General features: G+C 43.0%; 1 protein-coding gene across 1 annotated transcript; it reads left to right on the top strand.

The window, feature by feature from the left end:
- The first annotated feature begins 236 nt into the window (after positions 1 to 236).
- Positions 237 to 17032, top strand: RSPH9 (radial spoke head component 9). The gene is made up of 5 exons (XM_015857775.3): positions 237 to 484; positions 642 to 783; positions 1613 to 1742; positions 2276 to 2422; positions 16779 to 17032. Exons 1-5 carry the CDS (start codon positions 258 to 260, stop codon positions 16937 to 16939), a joined length of 807 nt encoding a protein of 268 aa, XP_015713261.1. The 5' UTR covers positions 237 to 257; the 3' UTR covers positions 16940 to 17032.
- Positions 17033 to 17543: the final 511 nt, after the last annotated feature.

The raw sequence follows: 17543 nt of genomic DNA, 5'->3' as shown, positions 1-17543 counted from the left end.
GGTTACACTGGGTTATGGTTACACTGGTACAGCCTGGACTGCCACCACAGACACGCCGTTCTCTCCGGTGGCGGCCTGCTCCTGTAGGCTCCCCAATGCCCACCGCCATTTTCCCCCGGCTCCCTCCACGCCGTTTCCATGGCAGCAGAGAGGCGGGCGCCGCCATTGCCCAGGCACCATCTTTGATTGACGTTCTCCGCCATCGGAAGTCCCGCCCGCCCTAACGGCGGTTGCCCGGCAGCGGCGACGCGCTGTCCATGGAGCTGGTGGCGGTGCCCGCTGCGCTGCAGCTGGTGGCCAGCGGGGACACGGGGCTGAGCATGGAGACGCAGGCGGCGCTGGGCTCGTCGCTGCTGCTCCTGAAGCGCGATTACCGCTTCGAGAGGGTCTGGTTCTGGGGCTGCATCCAGGGCGTCAGTGGCACCTACTACATCGCGCAGGGGCTGGGCCCCAACCTCGCAGCGCCTCGCAGCCGCCTCTACAGGTGCTCGGAGGGAGGGAAGCGGGGAACGGGGAGGTCTGTGCGGCCCCAAGAGGAGGGATGGCGGCGTGGGGCCTGGAATAAGGGGCTGGGGTTGGAGCCTGGCCGTGTCCCAGGGCTGAGCTCCGTATCTCACGGGATCCGTGCCCGCGTCTGACAGCTTGGACTGCGTGGAATGGAACCTCCTGCCGCCGGCGACCGAGGAGATGGTGAAACAGGCCGAGCTGCTGAAGGGCCACTTCCAGGGAGATCCGTCTTTTGAGTACGAGTATGGCGGGGGAAACGCAGAAGATAATGAAAAGGTAAGGAGGTAAACACAGCAAAACGCTAACCGGCTCTCTTTGCTGCAGTTGTACCCCTCGCACCAAGCAGACTACTCCTCATTTGTTTTAAACAGCTGGTGGGTTACACAAATGACCTGACTGCACTTGTTTGGCTGACAAAATCTCCCACTGACGGGCTGCTCTGTCCTCAGATTCAGTGCACTTGCATATGGACACCATTGACTGCTACCCTCAAAGTTAGGACAGTGTGGGTCTGTGGGACTTCACAGCTCCTATTTGACGTCTGTTTAGAGAGGCTGGCTCTGTGGCTTGTAGTTTAGTTCTCAGAATGCTCCTTCCAAGATACGTGTCCTCAAGATTCTCCCTGTTCACATCCGGTGGAACATACAGTTTCCTGTTTTCTGTCACCGTGTAGCAATAGATCCTTGACTGAACTCTTCCTCCAGTTATTCCTTTAGATGTGGCTCAGAAATATGATTTCTCCTTTATCCTTTATTATGTGCAATTGGAACAGATCCTGAAGTGTTATACATGAGCTGCAGGTACCCATTCATTCTAATTATAATAAACAAGCTACCCAAGTAGCTTATTTGAGAGGGAGGAATGGATGAATGAAGGGAGGGACGGTTAATTTTCTGGTGAGTCTAGACTGTTCCCATATATCTTGTCATATCTTAGGAAAATAATGTCTGATGTGTGATCATCCTTGTGGTGTCGTTGGGCTCCAAGCTGAACCTGTTTTGGTTTCTATTGTCATATCAAGTTTATTTATTTTCAGAAAGATCACAAGGAAAGCCTTCCCTTTAAAATTTGCCTTTTTTTTTTTTTTTTTTTTTTTTTTTTAAAGCCCAAAATCAAGGAGGAGAACCGCCTTGTAGCTACAATAGAACAGATAGACAGAGAGGTTGGTATCATCCCCCGACGTGCATTTATGAAGACTCCTCTTGGGTCTGTGCAGGAAAACAGACACTTTGAAGGTAAATTTTCATTGTCTGTATCAGGATCAATTGTTCTTTGTTCATAAAGGCTGTAGAAGAAGATGAATTTACCTCTCTAGTTGATGTTTTGATTTCAGCTTGGGTAAGATGAATAGGGGACAGTCCATTGCCACCCCTGCAATTGTGATTCATCCCATGGAGCTGTGAATAAAATCATTAATGTTCAGGTGTGCAGTTCAACTGGAAGGTGGGAGTAGAATCTGAGTCAATAAACCTGTACTTTCATTTGTCAGTGTATAGTTTATGTGGGTGCTTAGCAATTATATCTGCGGTGAATTCTCCATCTACACAATAGGATGTAACCAAATGGGCACAGAGAGTTGGTCTTGACTCAGAAGCCATTGCTTGTCTGTGGCCACGATTAACATGGTTTGCAATGCACTAGGGAGTCAACTGGAGAAAGCCTATAGCTGTCCTGTGCTGCAGACATTAGAGAAACAACATGACAGTCTGTGATGCAATGTACTTCAGCCCAGCACACTGTATTAATGATGAGGAATGGCTGTTTGCAGGTCTTTCTTTGACGGAGGCAAAAAAATTAAGTTCCTATTTCCATTTTACTGAGCCTGTTAACTTGAAGAATAAAACCCTGCTGGAAATGGCTGACCTGGACCCATCCACTGACTTTCTGGATTCTCTGGAGCATGATGTCCCACAAGGTAAAGACAGCAAAATCAAGAGATACAATGAAAAGTAGTTTGCATAGTCCGAGAAATACTGCAGTGACGAGGTGTGAGTTGGTGTGCTTAAAGAAAGCTCCGGTAATCTTTAAAGGAACATTATCTTTCCTAAATATTGTACTTAGTTCCTTTATCAAGCAATTATAAGCACTTGAAATAGCAAGTGTACCAGGGCTGTCATATCCTCACTAAAGGTCTTCTGACCAGCACTTCCCTGCTCTTGGCCTTAGCTCTACCTTTACCTCCTGACTTCAGTAAAGCCTGTTACAGAGGTGTCCCTATGGGCAGGGATAACTCCTCCTCTGACAGGGAATTCTCATGGTATGAAGTATTTCACACCTCCTGTCCCACCCAATATTGCTCTTCTTTACTTAAGCGGGCTTTCATTAACACTAAGTTGATATCCTTGAGAGTCAAGATTGAAAGTTTGTTTTGATAAACTGTTAGAAATGCTGTACTAGGGAATAATCTGTCCTCTAGCAGAATTACAGAGTTTAGAAGGAAAAAGAAAGATGTGCATAGTGGAATGTTCACATCTCTACTCTTCTTCTGGACAGCTGTTAAATATAAATACACTGAAAACCTCATTCAGTGATTCCTCTGTTGGGATATTTCTCAGAAGTAATGTTAACAGTTTGGATTTCTGTTACTGTTTTGCTTTTGGAGCTCTGAATAGGACCTAGTTTCTACATCAGAGTGAGAGTAAGTCTTCATTTAATCCATGTGGTCTGCAGCTACATTCCTTGATACTGTACTGTACTACAGTTTTAAGTACAAGTAATTCTCCAGAACTGCAGAATGTCCATAAACTGGGAGTGACTTATTTGTTTCTAACTGCTTTTTGCTGATTTGGTGCTTATATACTGTATGTATACTGTATGTTTTACATATGCTGGCTCACTGAGTTGCCCCTCTTAGACTCAGAAAAGAATATTGCAAGTGGAGTTAGCTCCTAGGTACTTACTAAGAAAATCTTAGCTGCAGTTTCATATGGTAGTTCAGGCAGTGTTACTATTTACGTTTTCCCCTCTGTTTTTCTTAGGATTTGTGATAGGGGTACTCTTTACTTTTGTGAGATTTGAAGGCACAAGTCCACTGCAGCAGCTGATGAATCTGTAGTGTTGTCTATGTTTCCACTGGAAAATGGACACCAAGGGTTAAGATCCTGAAGGCTAATTTGCATCAGAGAGCTGGTTTTAGACTTTGGCTGTGATGGAGAATGGCAGCTTCTAAAGATCAGAGATCTCATACTGCAGTTTCCCATCTAGTCTGAAGGATGAGGCAACTGGCAAGTCATGAAGACATGAAGACAGTGGTTTCGTGGAAGTCTTTAAATCAAATTTGACTTGTAGCTTTGTTTTCCCAGTGGCAGATGGAAAGTAAGGCTCAGCCATGTCACTGTCATGTTTGTCTTCTTGTGGCAACCTGAGGTTTGTATAAGCATGAACCTTTGCCCTCTTCCTGGGAGGCTGTTGCTGTTAATGTGGTTCTCAGTCTCGTCAAAAAAGGCTACCTGTGAAAGACTACCTGAGCTCAAATGTAACTGAGTGCTTCTTAATGGAAGAGTAGAAGATTCATCATAGTGCCTCTGCAGCTCTGACTGTAAAGCCTTGCTCTTTTTAGATAGAACCTGGGGATTGATGGGATGAGCTTGTCAGACTAAGGAAATAAGACAGGAACTGATTACAGGATCAGCAAAGCAGATAGCTTCTCTAATTGCACTCTCTCATGTGCAGATAGGAGCTCTGATGTGAATGAAAGATCAAGCCACCTCTTTAACAAGCATTCAGGTTGCCTGAAGTACCGGTTGCTTGCAAAAATGTAATGGAAAGAAAAAAAGAACATGGGACAGACACGGGCTTTGCACTGATTTGTATCAGCACAGCTCCGCCAAGGTCTCTCATTCTTGGTTGCAAGCCTTTTGAACTCTGGTTCTTGGATCACTTTCTTTCAACTCTGCCAGTGCATGTTAGTCCTGATCTAGAGCAGACAATGCTTTTTCTGTTTCTTGACATGTTGTTCGCAGCTCTGGCAAATTCTCACTGTATGACCTGAAGGTTTTCCTGCCTTTTCTGGTGCGATCTGTTCTTGAACAGTTGTTACCAGAATCAAAGCAGGAGTTCCCAAATGTATTGCATCCAGAATAGATTGTGACCTGAAGCCAGAATTGTTTTTGCCTTCAGTGTATATATCTAAAAAGTGGACAAATGGGTGAGTGACATCTTGGTGACGTTCCCAGCTTTTATTGACTAGAATTCCAGTAGCCTCTTAAAACACCAAAAGAACAGGACTGAGGGATGAAGGGCTGATTTTCCCTGTCTAAAAGTAATAACTCTGCTGGAATAGTTTTCTTGATTAATTGGAGAATGAGCATCTGTGACAGATGTCAAGGAGGTAACTGTCATAAAATGTATGGCATGTCATTATTGGAGAGCAGAGGTGTCTTACAGAATGGAAAGTTGGAGGCAGAGAGAAGATTTTATGTGACAGCTGAGAGGTGGGAAGAAAGGAAGTTAAACCCGGGTTGAATAAAGGATGCAATGATAAAAGCAAGGAGTTTAGTGTGAGACTGCAACAACTGGAGTTTTATAACAAAACTGTCCTCCACCCTTATCTTCACCAGTGATATCTCTGGTGATTGCAGGTTCCAGATTCTCTCTGTCTTATCTGTGTGGTTATCTGTGTACTTTAAGAGTTTGGAATATGTTGCTGGTCCTCCCCTGATCATACTGTGAGTCTGTCTGGTTTTCGTGGTATCTCAGCTCACTGAGGCAAGTGACTGTGTGACATAGTTTTCATTAAAAAATAGTAATAATAATAAATATATGTATATAAATGGAGAGAAAAGTGGGAGGCTACTGTCTTAAAAGCTAATTCAGTCTGCTTCCCCCCTTTAAAATTTTCAGTTCTCTGAGCAAAACCCTTGAATTTGAGTGGCCTGACTCAGGACTTTTGAACATGGAGGAGCTGTGATACTGATCTTCTGTCAATACAGTATCAGATCATGCAGTGCTTCATTCTGATCCAAATGGCCAGCTGGCCAAAATGTTGCATGCTGGGATCTGTAGGTTTTTGCTGGCCATATGTCTGCATTAAAGATAAGCTTGTTTGCTCTAGTTTAAGCAGACAATCTGCTTAAATTTATGCACAATTAGATGTAGCCTTTGAGCCACTGGCAGATTGCCAGCACGGTCTTTTCTATTGCAGGGAGTTCAGCACCCTGGGCAATAGCATTTCAGGAACTAGAGTTGTGGCAAGTTTTATATATGCTTGTGGGTAATATAATAGCAAAGCAAACAGCAATAATTCCTTGCATGCCTACAGCATTTTCACTTGACCTAATGTTGTGTAGCTGTGAAACAATAGTCATTTGTCACGCACTGGCATGGTGGGGAACGTGAAAGAGGAAGGATGATTTTACTGTGATCACGGTACTAGCTCAGGCATACATTCTGCATGGGTGTAGGAAAAGGATGGGATAAAACCTAAGGTACTAGTGTTAAATGGAAAGCTTGGGAGGAAGTAAAAGAGGGGACAGTTCTTAGGCACTTTCAAACTACTCTTCAGAAGAAAAATAAGTTGACTTTGAAGGTTTGTGACAGATTATTGACTCAGAACACTTTGAAATGGAGATAAGGAACACCAACAGGGCACTGTTAAACACTGATGCAGAAGAGAAGTACGTCAGGGGAGAGAAAAGGGGGAGAAAAAAAATGTAGATACAGAAACATGAGAGGAAATAGAATTTCTATGAGAAGAGTTTATTAGAAAGTCATGACTTCCAGTCAAGAAATAGCAACTGTTGGCAGAAGGCCCACCAGGTTCACTGGTAAATGGTGATGTAAAAACAAGAATTGAAATTGAAAATGAGTGTAAAAGGAAATGCAGGAAGATGGGAACAATTAATGATTTCTGTAAGTGGAATTCATAATGAGTAGAAAATGACAAAGGAAATCAGAACAACCTGGAGTAATCCGTGGCTGTAAGAAGGAGTTTTTCAAGTATATTGAGAGGAAAGAAAGCACAATAACAGTGCTGGTATCTTTCATTATATAGTGATGGTAAAATGGCTGATAAGAATGTGGAAGAGCAGAAATGCTCAACAGTTTCTTTTGCGTGTTTGTTTGTCTTTAGATTGAAACAAAAATATGGACTTGTATCAAATGAAGACAATAAAATACCATTTCAGATAACTTTCAGACTATTTGCTAAGGGAGAAAATAATTAGGTAACCTTTACTGTGGGCCAAAAAAAAAAAAAGGAAAATATCACGAGCCAAATGAGTTACTCCTGAACGCATTATCTCAGCAAGCTTCTGGCATAATTATGATGCTAACCTTTAATTAATTCCAGCACTGCTTACAAACTCCCTAAACTGCTTTTGATTTGTAGCTGTGATTCAGAAATCACTGAATGGGTGTGTTCCTGGCAGAGAACAGAAGGGGGACCAGTGTCAGTACTGATAATTCTTCAGCGTATGAGCTAGAAATGTGGGACTGGTGGGGAGATGAGCACTGACAAAGGTGGGACAGTTGCAGTGACCTAGCAAACCTGGCTTATTAAAGTAAAGTATATTTTGGTGTAAATTATATACCCAGGAACAGGAAGCACAAGTCAGACTTTGAGAATCATATTTGAGAAGCTGAGGCTCTGAGGAGAAATCCAGGCACAACCTGCTAAACATGAGCTCCCGGCCTGATGCTGAGACCTAAAAGGTTAATATGATGTGCAGATGTATAAACAAGGGTGTAGCAAATAGGAACTGGGAGGTGACTTTACTTTTGCTAGATTACTGGTGGGATCAGGACTGTATTATTGCATGTTGCAAAGCTGGAGAGGCTGCAGAAAAGAGCCACAGAATGATTCAAGGGCTGGTGAGAGACATAAACAATTCAATCTGTTTATCTTACAGAAAAGAACACGAGAATGACTGTATTACACTGCGTAAATACTCAATGGATTTTAAGTACTGGGTACTGAATTCTATTTAGTACGGCAGAGAAAGCCATAACAAGAACCAGTAATAATCTGGAAATAATAGCCAGAAAAATAAATAAATAAATAAATAAAAGGAAAAATTTGGTAGAAATCTAACTAGTGAAATTATTACCTGCTAGCAAGGGCAATGATTGAGTGTGTCTTTTGGTGTCTTAGCATTATGTTGGATATCTTTCTGGAGATGCATCCTAGCCAAATGGAAATACAAGTTACTAGCCCCAGACTAGAATAACTGAGTTCAGTTTGATGGATGGTGGCATGTAAGTGTCCAAAACAGATGATTTCCTGGCTTGCCTAGCTGTAAATGTGATGGCAGCTATGGAGAACCATATTTGGCTTCTTCAGTGCCAGTGTCAGCAACACAAAGGTGACAGTAGGTTCTTAAGACAGTGATCCTAAGCATAGGACTGTCAATACATCTGACTTTGCTTCTTGAACTATGTGCACTTAAAAGAATATTGAGGAGATTCCCAATTTATCATTGTCCATCATGGAACGTGAACCAAGGAGCTGATACTTCTTCAGATGCTGTTGCTGACTCCAATGCAGAAAGAGATTTTATAGCATTGTTCCAAATAGGTATGTAGTGGCAGAGCAGACCATAGTGAGCCATATCCATTTTCTGTTTCAAGATGCAGCTAGAGGAAGGGGAGAATCGCCTAGAAAAAATATTTAATTTCTTCACCCCAAAGTGTGCTGTTTTTGGAGTGTTCCTCATAGAGCATTACAGACAAAGTGATTTGTGACTATTTCCTTGACTGAATACTTTGGGCACTAGCCTTTCTGTAAACTTCCTTAACAGTAGCCTAGGTTAGAACACTAACCTTCTGTCCTCTGAGCTTCATTAGCACACTCTTTATCGGTTTAGCAAAACTGATAGGGCATAATGGGCCCTTGAAGATGGAGAGGTTGTGTTTTTAAGTGAGGGAGAGTTTCCTTTGACCACTCTCAAGGGCCATTTTGGTAGCTTCATTTTGGCGGTCCCAAAAAGCCCAGATGCTGGGCAAAAGAGGTCCAGGAGACATGAACCTGCTTTATCTCCATGCATTAACAGAGCTAATTAACTCCCTTCTGGACCGTCCCCCTCAGGCGATTAATCCCCTATCAGCCTCGTCTCCAGCCATTCGAAGAGTCTGTGTCTGCAGAGGTATTTACAACACCAGCTAGCCAGCAGAGAGCAAGTCGGCCTGTTATCAGGGCTCTAAGACAAATGGCTGCCTATCTCCCCAGCGGCCTTGCAAAATCCAGCAAAGTGCTGTGCTGTGTTGGCCACCTACTTTCACCCAGCCTCCCTTCTCTGTTAACATTTCACAGATGTGACCTGAGCCCTCCCCTTTCATTGCTTAACAATAAGCAGCACCTCCCCAGCTCTGTGAAAGCCGAGAGCAAGAGCACTTTACTTCTTAGCTTGCCAAGAGCCACGCGGGGACAAGGCTTTTCAAACTGTCTCACTGAAATCCAAACTAAAAGACCCATAATGAATGAGAGGACGGTGTTGCACGTTAGCATGGAAAAAGGAGGTAGCCAAAATATAAACCAAAATACTAAGTGTGGCTCCTCATTCCCGATTAGGAGATGTGATCCTTAGGCTCTGTGAAACTGGGCAATGGAGTTACCTGACATCTATAGGAATGGCGTTGACAAACAAGCTTTATAACACAGTGGTACAGATGGAGTATAATCAGTGAGTGTGGATCAGAACTGCTGGTGGTTTTCACATGTAGGAGCAGAACTGAATAGCTGTCTTAGTGAGTTATTAATTAAGTCATGGTTGTTTTTTTTTTTTGTTTTTTTTTTGTCTGGTACCTGGATTTCTTTTAAAGCCGAAGGCAGCCATCCCTAGAAGTAATTGTCGGGTAGCTGTAGATGCTACGCTCCAGCAGGGGGCACTATGGTGCCAGCATTGTCAGTGTTGAGACTGAAAGGAAACCACGGGAAAGTAAAACGAGAAAGAAAAGCACCAAGAAAAGGATCAGAACGAGGAGAGGATAAAGCCTGAACTTCCAGCCTGTGTGTGGTGTAAAAACATACTGAGTTGTGTATGGAGAAGAGACCCCGTCCCTTCCAAGTTTAGATAATTTTTGGGATGGTCACTGGACCATTCCAGGGAAATAAGCATTTTGAGTATCGTCAATGACCAGAGGTGTGCAGTGGACATACAGAAACACACAAGCACGTTTCTTGCCTCATCCAAAAGTAGAGACATTGATTGGTTTTGCTTGTGATATGTGGTCTGGGAAGCCTTCAGAGACTAGTAAGCCATGCCCACAGTGACCCAGGAAAGTTACCTGGGAGCAGCACAAGATACTGTCCCTCCCTAAACGTGGGGTACTGCCAGCTCAGGAGTTCAATATCAGTCTGAAACCTCTCATGTGGCAGCACAGCAGGACTCCAGAGCCAGCTACTATTATATCTTTAGATTGGCTGTCAATGATCTGCCTTGATTTCTGGAAAGGAGTTTGTTTTCTTTTGGATTTACGTCTACTGGTAATAAGGCAGTGCATTCACTGCTTTTGGGTCCTGGGTCTATATCACCTCAGGGGTCCTGTTTAGTCAGAGGCCTTGAGTAAGTTTATACTGGATCAGGGCTGACCATCAACTGTGCTGTGGTGAAATCTTTCGCTCTCCTGACTGCTGTGGTGAATTGAGGACAGAAGCACGGTCTTTATAGCAACTTTCCAGGGATTGTATTTTAAGTCTGTTCCTTGTCAGTAAAAGAAAATGAACTTCTTGCTTAACTGATGGGGAAAAGGCTGCTAGAGCTTCTGAACCAGTAGCTGTATTTTGATCACTGCATCAGTAGGCCTTGAACTAAACCATTTTTTCCCCCTAGAGAATGATGAAAAATTACATGAAGGAGGAATCCTAGGGTGGTCCATCTGTCACTGGATGTCAGAATGAGCCCTAAGCAGGTCAGCTTTTGCTAGGAGCGATCTATTTCTGAAGGGGCTCCACATAAGGAATTGCAGTTCCTACCTGTGCTCTGGCTGGCGTTGGTGCCAGCGTTACATATGGCTTTCCTCTGCTGTTTGCCGCTCCTTTGGCTGCAAGAACTTTTGCAGGAAGAGTCAACAGACATTGTCTGGCTTTGCCGTAAACAAATATCACATGGATTAAAATTCAGCATGCTGAAGAGGTGCACAGCTGTGGGCCGATGGAAAAGGATGAGGGACAGTTGATCTGTAGGTATATCTGTACAGTAATTGTAGCATGCATGTGTTTCTAAGCTACTATAGGTACTAAAAGATGCTTGGCCATCTTTAGTGTTCAGAATTAGCTCCAGTATTAACACAAATGTCCTGAGCTGTAGACAGTCTCCTCAGAAACTGGTAAACTCTTCAGGTAATTTGGTCCAGAATTCATACATAGCCTAGTATGAAAACATCCGCTGTTCATTATCTGTGCCATCTGTTCTTCATCCAGAATCCTTTTAACTAGACATGCTAACTTGATGATGAGGTAAGAAGTACAACTTGGGGACTGACTGACAGGGTTAGTAGCTTTGCCTCTCCTCCAGGCCAGTGAATTGGATGTGCTCTAAGCATTCAGTGGATTCTGAATCCTGGCATTTACTGCTTTGTGTTCTCTCAGAATTCAGAGATCAATGTGAGGTTCTTTGCCCCTAATCCAGCCCCTGTTCATCATTATCACCTTCTCAAAGTGGCCAGTGCTTTGTTATCAGGAGAGGCAAAATCTTACAAGGTGGTCATAATCTCCTCTGAGAGTCAGACAGATATTCTCCCTTGGGTAAGAAAGTGACAGTGACCGAAAGCTGTAGGGGAAGATGGCTAGAACAAAGCTGTCCATTGCATGCTTTCATCAAACTGTTAATCTTTCTTTCAAAGACATCACATTTGTTTGGCGACAAAAGCCCCAGAGAAGCTGTATTGAGCCTGAAATCCTGTAGCAAGATTTAGAGGAAGCGTCTTTCATTCAGAGTGGGGAGGAGCGAGAGACTCCTTCTTTTTCTTCCTTCTAACCAATGGGCTCACAGAAGTCCACGAAGGTGACGGATTAATGCAGGGGCTCCCCAGGTAGATGCTACGTGACTCCTGGCACGCTCCAAAAACGTTTCCACAGCGACCAGCTGAACAAGAAATATGGTGTATGACGGGATCCGGCATAAGCCTGTGCTGTGGAAGGAGAGTGCTTTGCTGCTCTGAGATATTTCTGAATTTACGGCAGAAGACTTGAGATACAGTGATGTGTATTTTAATTGTCAGAATCCAAACAGCAGGGATTGGAATTCATTTTTCCTGCTCCTTAGAAGTTTTGATTGTATATTGTCTTGCCGTTTCCTCTAGCGCACAGTTCGTTCCAAATCTCTTCTGGATGCTTTCTGTGCTAAATCTGCATCTTTTTCTAAACATCAGAATTGTAAGGAAAAAAGAAAAAAAAAAAAAAAGACAGCTGGCAGGAGAAAAGGATTCTAGTTCTGTTCTAATTATCAAATGGATTTAGAACAAATGGACAAAATAATTAGATGTGCAGTGCTTCTGTGTTAGCTTTTTCAGTGCTTCCCATCCTCTGCTTCTCATTTATGTGTGTGTATTGTCCTTTCTTTTGTATCAATGGTGATGGCTGTACAGTCAGATTCCAGCTGAAAAAATAACTTTATTTTTTACTACACTGTTTTGCAGCCACATTGTTTTGCAGGTTTCCCTGACCTGGTTCACTGAGCAGTAAATAAAATGCTTTTGCAGTCCTTGTGATGGAAGGGGTTATGAAGGTGGGAATAAAGGTTTGAGGACAGAGGCTGCTTCAACAGAACTAAGCAATACTGCTGTCAGATGTCTAAGTATGGCCTGAATTTCACTCTTATAAGGCACCTTGTGAGTCTGGGACAAAGCTGCAACTTCTGAATCCTTCTCGTCAATAGGAAGCAGGTACTTTGTCTGTAACCAAAAGGCTTCGGTCCATCTTAATCATTTGTGCTGCATCAGTGTTCCCAGTGAAGGGTAATGAAGAGAAAAAGTCTCTGGAGTAAGATCATTTTCCTTTGAGGTTTGGGAATGGTCATATTTGTATGTCAGAGATGTGGCAGCCATTAGAATGATGCAGCCGCCTCCTGGCAGCGTTTGACTGTTTTTAAGCTCCGCTTTCCTGGCTCTTGTAGCTTTTAAAAATAGTTGTGAATGTGCAACCAGTCTGTGTTTCTATTTAATTATTATTAAATAGTTACATGGGGAACTGGAAATATTGACAGCAGTGATAACATATGGGGTGCAGGTGGTGTGTCAAGCAAATGATAGATTTAGTTTGCAGCCAGTAAGTGGCATGGAGTTTGTGCCCCGTGTAGTGCTTGTCTGTGTCCTTATGGTTGTCAGGCTGTGCATGAAACGTCTGTGTGGGGAAATTTGTTGAGAGCCAGAGGACAGTGACCTTTCCTTACAGCTGCTCTGCTTTGCAATTAATCTTTGTTCCCTACAGACAGCAAATTAGAGGTAAGAAGCTTCTCCCAGCATTGGATTTTCAGTTGGAGGGAAATAGAAGCTAAATCCCGTGGTTGTAGCCTGACTTTGTCAGAGTTAAGTGCCTGGGGTCACACAGCCAACCTGCAGCTGCTTTTGCAAAGGGAAATGGTTGCCTTCCCCCTGTGTAAGTGTTACTATTTGTCCAGTAACTCAGTACTTCACTCTCACTCAAGATTGACTGTGGCATGATACATTATAACCTGCTCTTGAGGCTGTGTATAGTGGTGAAGTGTATCCACGGTGTAGCTGCTTTTCCCTTGAGACATTTTGTTCTTTGAAGAATCGATAATGTCAGTCTTACAGCTCAATGTGAGCTTTCAGGACATGGAATCCCTTGTCAGGCTGTCTAGCTTTTAGAGCTGTTTCTTCTCAAGCCTACTCTGAAATGAGGCACTGCTGAATCACCTCCAAAGCAGCAGTGTTATGAGAGGTCATACTGAAAGTGGACCAGTTATGGCAGGAAAGTTCTTTTGCAAACAGACCTCTTAAAAGGCTTTTATTTAAAAGCTAATGCCTCATGCACCCTCTTGCCTCTGAATTAAAAGATTCAGCCTGTAGCTGAGACAGACATGGGGGATGAGACAGGGATTTCTATTGGCGACTGCAAAGGAAGAAGAAGCTGAGAAGGAGGTTGACTTTTGAAATTCAGCCCTGGTGTCCTGGCAGCTGTTGAAGGGCCATAAAAAAGGCAGTGGTTTAACACTGGGTGAGCATCAGGTTCTTCAAAGCACTTTCTTGTTTGGGAAAGATGTAAGGAACTCCTCAGAATTCCTGCCTGTGTTTGGAGGGGTGGAGGCTGTAGCCTGCTCCGAAGGGGGAATAGGAAGCTCCAGATCTTCTTCCAGTGGATATTTTTCCCATGCTCTTTCCTCCCACACAGCAGCTCCCTCCCTTCCCTTCTGGAGCAGCAGCAGGCGATAGTTTCAGAACGGTGTTTGGCTGCCTTAGGTTTGCAGGATGCAGCTTAAGAACTTGCTGTTTTGAAAAAAATATATATTTTGAAGAACAGAAACCTTAGTAGAGCAGTGCTGCTGTGAAAAAAATCTCTATTGTGAGAGCAGTGACTTCTAGGAGTTCCCTGTTCCTCATCAGACCTTACACGATAAGTGAAGTTAACTCTGCTGCATAATTTAGGGGCAATACAGGCTGCACCCTCACACCCAGGTGCTACTTAAAAGCAGCACTGAACTCTAGGAAAGCCAGTTCTTACTTGCAGTCTATTAGTTCTAATTGTATTGCCTCCAATGCAAAACAAAATCACCCATATTTAACTTTTTTTTATTCCTGACAACTTCCATCTAGGTGTCTCAGTATACCATACAGGCTGATGTTCTGAGCTTCCCAGTCTCACATCAAGAAACACTTTGCCTGAAACAGGGGTAATGATATGCCAGTGTTAGAAAGGATCTGAACCTTGCATCCCACTTCATTATATCACTACAGACATACACCTACCTATGTAATGGTTTTACTCATTAAGTGCTAAGAACCATTTGTTATTGCAGAGAAGCTTAAAAAAAGAAGATAAATGAAGCATATAATTTTCATAACTCCCCTGATTCTTTTTAATATCACACTATTGAATGCATTTCTAAAGTTTTCCCTTGAAGGAGAAAGAAGGAATATTCATTTTAAGCTATTATTTTATACTGTTCATTAGCTATTGACTAAAATAGTTTCAGTGAATTATGATATCATTATTTAAAACTCCTACAAGAAAAGTAGTCCTGATAAAGCATCATGTTGTTCAAAGATTGATTATGAGATTGAAGATGTGATGGAAGAGAACGCAGTTGTCTTGGATCTTTCAAGGAGAATGACTCTGTCCCTCTTGAGTTGAAATATTAACTTTGTTTTCTAGACTATTTCTTTGAATGCAGCTCACAGTGCAGTAACGTGCAGAGATGCCATACACCTGTACTGATCCTGCCCTGTATTAAACAGTGAGTGCTTTGCTTCACAGTGATTCCAGTTGTTTGTCTGTAGTGTAAACAAGGAACTGTATCAGAAGTAAACTCTTCAGTGCAAAAATGTCCCGAGTCTTTAAAGACTGCAAATATCTTCTTTGTGCTTCCATACTGCGGCCAGTCAGTTTATCAGAAAGTTCACTGACTGTCACAGAAGGTGAAGGGGTCCTTGTGGTTCATTTGATTCCATGTCTGCACGTAATTGAAGACAGTACTTGAAAGGGTACCAGGTCAAAGATCACACAGGAATTATGTTATGTATATTATGACGTAACATACCAGTGGAACTCTCTACTGAAAGATTTGTCCAAGAAACTTCTGAAAAGAACAAAAATATGGAGAGGACAGGTGTTGGGTGCTTGGATCAACTCATGACAACTGGTCTTACAGGAGTTTGAATTGTGTTATTCCTTTGTCATTCTGCAGCCATCATATATACGTTTGCTTTCAACATCCCTGGTCATGTTCCTCCTCCTTCAAGAAATCAGTTGTTGTTAGCTGTCAAGTGGGTAAGAGACTACATGTACTTTCAATGTGCAAAAGACTGAAGACATGTGAAGACTGAGTGCCCAGCTGGCTGCTGCCTTTTGACTGCCAGGCAAGCCATACATTATGGAGATACCTCTTGTAGGAACTTGTGGTGCTTAAGCCCCTCAGCCCTCCATCAGATGCAATTGGCCAAGTGTCAGACGTTACTGGGAGAGGGAGGATTGGCAGCTGGCAGCAATCACAGAAGCCCTTCTCCAAGCTAACCATGACATGAGTAAGCATGAGTCACAGCATAAATTACAGACCCCAAAATTATCTACAAGAATGAGTATCTTCTAACTGGCCCAAAACATTATGGGCTTTCTGCTTACTTTTGGATTGGCAGTTTTTGGCTCACCGTATAGGCTCAGCACTTGACTCTGGGCCAGTAGTGGCGAGACAGCTCTGACCTTTTTATTTTTTAATTTGGTCTGTTGCTTCTGTTTTTAAATGGGGATTCAGCAGAAACCTTCGTCCCTATATTGCAGCCTCTAGGCATTTGGAATTGAAGATGTTATTTTCTTCTCCTGGAAGCTTCTTACCCCTAGCACCCAATCCAAACTGATGCTCCAGCCCCCTCCCCTCTGGCATTGTTCCCAGGCTGTTGTGTCAAACACAAAACAATACTCAGTGGCTCAGAGCTCCTTCCATCCAGGAGAAATTGCGTTTTCACATTGGCTCTGGACTTCCTCTGCAGAGCTAAGGCAAAATTAATTCCAAAACCAGTTTCTTTGCCCCTACTACGATGACGCCAAGAAAGAGTGAAGAGAATTAATGTTTTCTGTAAGTTTCTGAGATAGGAAACATCCTGCTTTTAGCTTTCTTTTCTTCTTCTTTCTCAGTTCCTGCATTAGAGAAACCAGTCTTCCCTGAAGCGCCTTCTTCTTCTTCCCACTACTAACGCTACCAGTCTGAGAAGAAATTTCATACCTGGGCAAATATGCACAGGGCTGCCATTTAGCAGGTAGCTGGACCAAACAGGTAGGCAGGGCTTGCTAAAGTAACTGCTGCCCATTCAGCAGCAGCCAAGTAGTAGCTTCTCCTAGAGATAAAATATGCAAGTCCAGAGCTACAGGAGACCCTTCCTATGATCCATGTGACACTATTGTTAGGGCTGTAGGATTGTGCAAGTGCAAAACTAGACACCTGGAAGAATGCAGCCAGTAATGCAGAACCGCCAAAAGAAGAAAGGACATTGAGGTTTTTGGTCTGATTTTCTACTTTTTGGGTGCTAGGAACTCCAATATACTGATGCAGCCTTATGCATTGTTGAATAGTTGGGCAGAACCCACCACAGTCCTTCTCCCCTGTCCCAGGAATTCAGTCTTTCTTATTTGCAGTAACACACTATCACATGTTCTCTTACAGGCTCCTGGGCCGTCCACCTTGAGAGGGGATGCACTGTGGTGGTGTTGAGAAGTCTGCTGTGGCTTGGACTGACATTCTACCATATCCCAATGACTAAGCAATATGGCTACCTCTATTGTGGCACCGGTGAGAAGAACTTGGATCTGCCCTTCATGCTGTGAAACACTTCTCTGGGATGATCACTCAAGAATATTTAGAATTTATATTTGGGAGATTTTTCTTTATAGCTTGTTTTACTAAATGCATGAAACCTCTGCACTGTGAGCTGAATTCTTTTGCGCCTTGATTCTTTTTCTAGGATTTTACAGCATGCAGACCTCAACTCCTGATTAAATTCCTTGCAATGTGTCACTACAGATCCTTCAGCTGGTAACAAACAACATTTTCTTCCATGAAGGGCTGAGTCTCAGGTCAGAAATCAAACCTGGGCCAACAGTTTGTGTACAGAGACATGATGCTTTAAACAAAAACTCACCTGGAGGGAACGTAAATGAATGCCTGCTGTCACCCATGAATGACGAACAAAAGCAATTTTTGCCTTGGAGTGTTGGTTACTCAAGGGGATCCTGAAGACAGGAGTGTGTTTTGTTTTTCAGGTGTTAGCCTTCACAAAAATTAGTGTGGTCTTTCCAGCTTATTTCACAAAACTTTAGAAAAAAATTAACTGTAGGCATCATTTAGTTGTTTGCAAAACCTTCTCATTTAGGTTCATCTCAAGGCCATGGCTTTATCCAGTGACATTTCTGTTAGCAGAACTCACTGAGT

The sequence above is a fragment of the Coturnix japonica genome, chromosome 3 (genome assembly GCF_054131305.1).
Source record: "Coturnix japonica strain WE chromosome 3, WE-NBRP24, whole genome shotgun sequence".
Lineage (NCBI taxonomy): Eukaryota > Metazoa > Chordata > Aves > Galliformes > Phasianidae > Coturnix > Coturnix japonica.
This window is presented reverse-complemented; position numbering and strand designations above follow the sequence as displayed.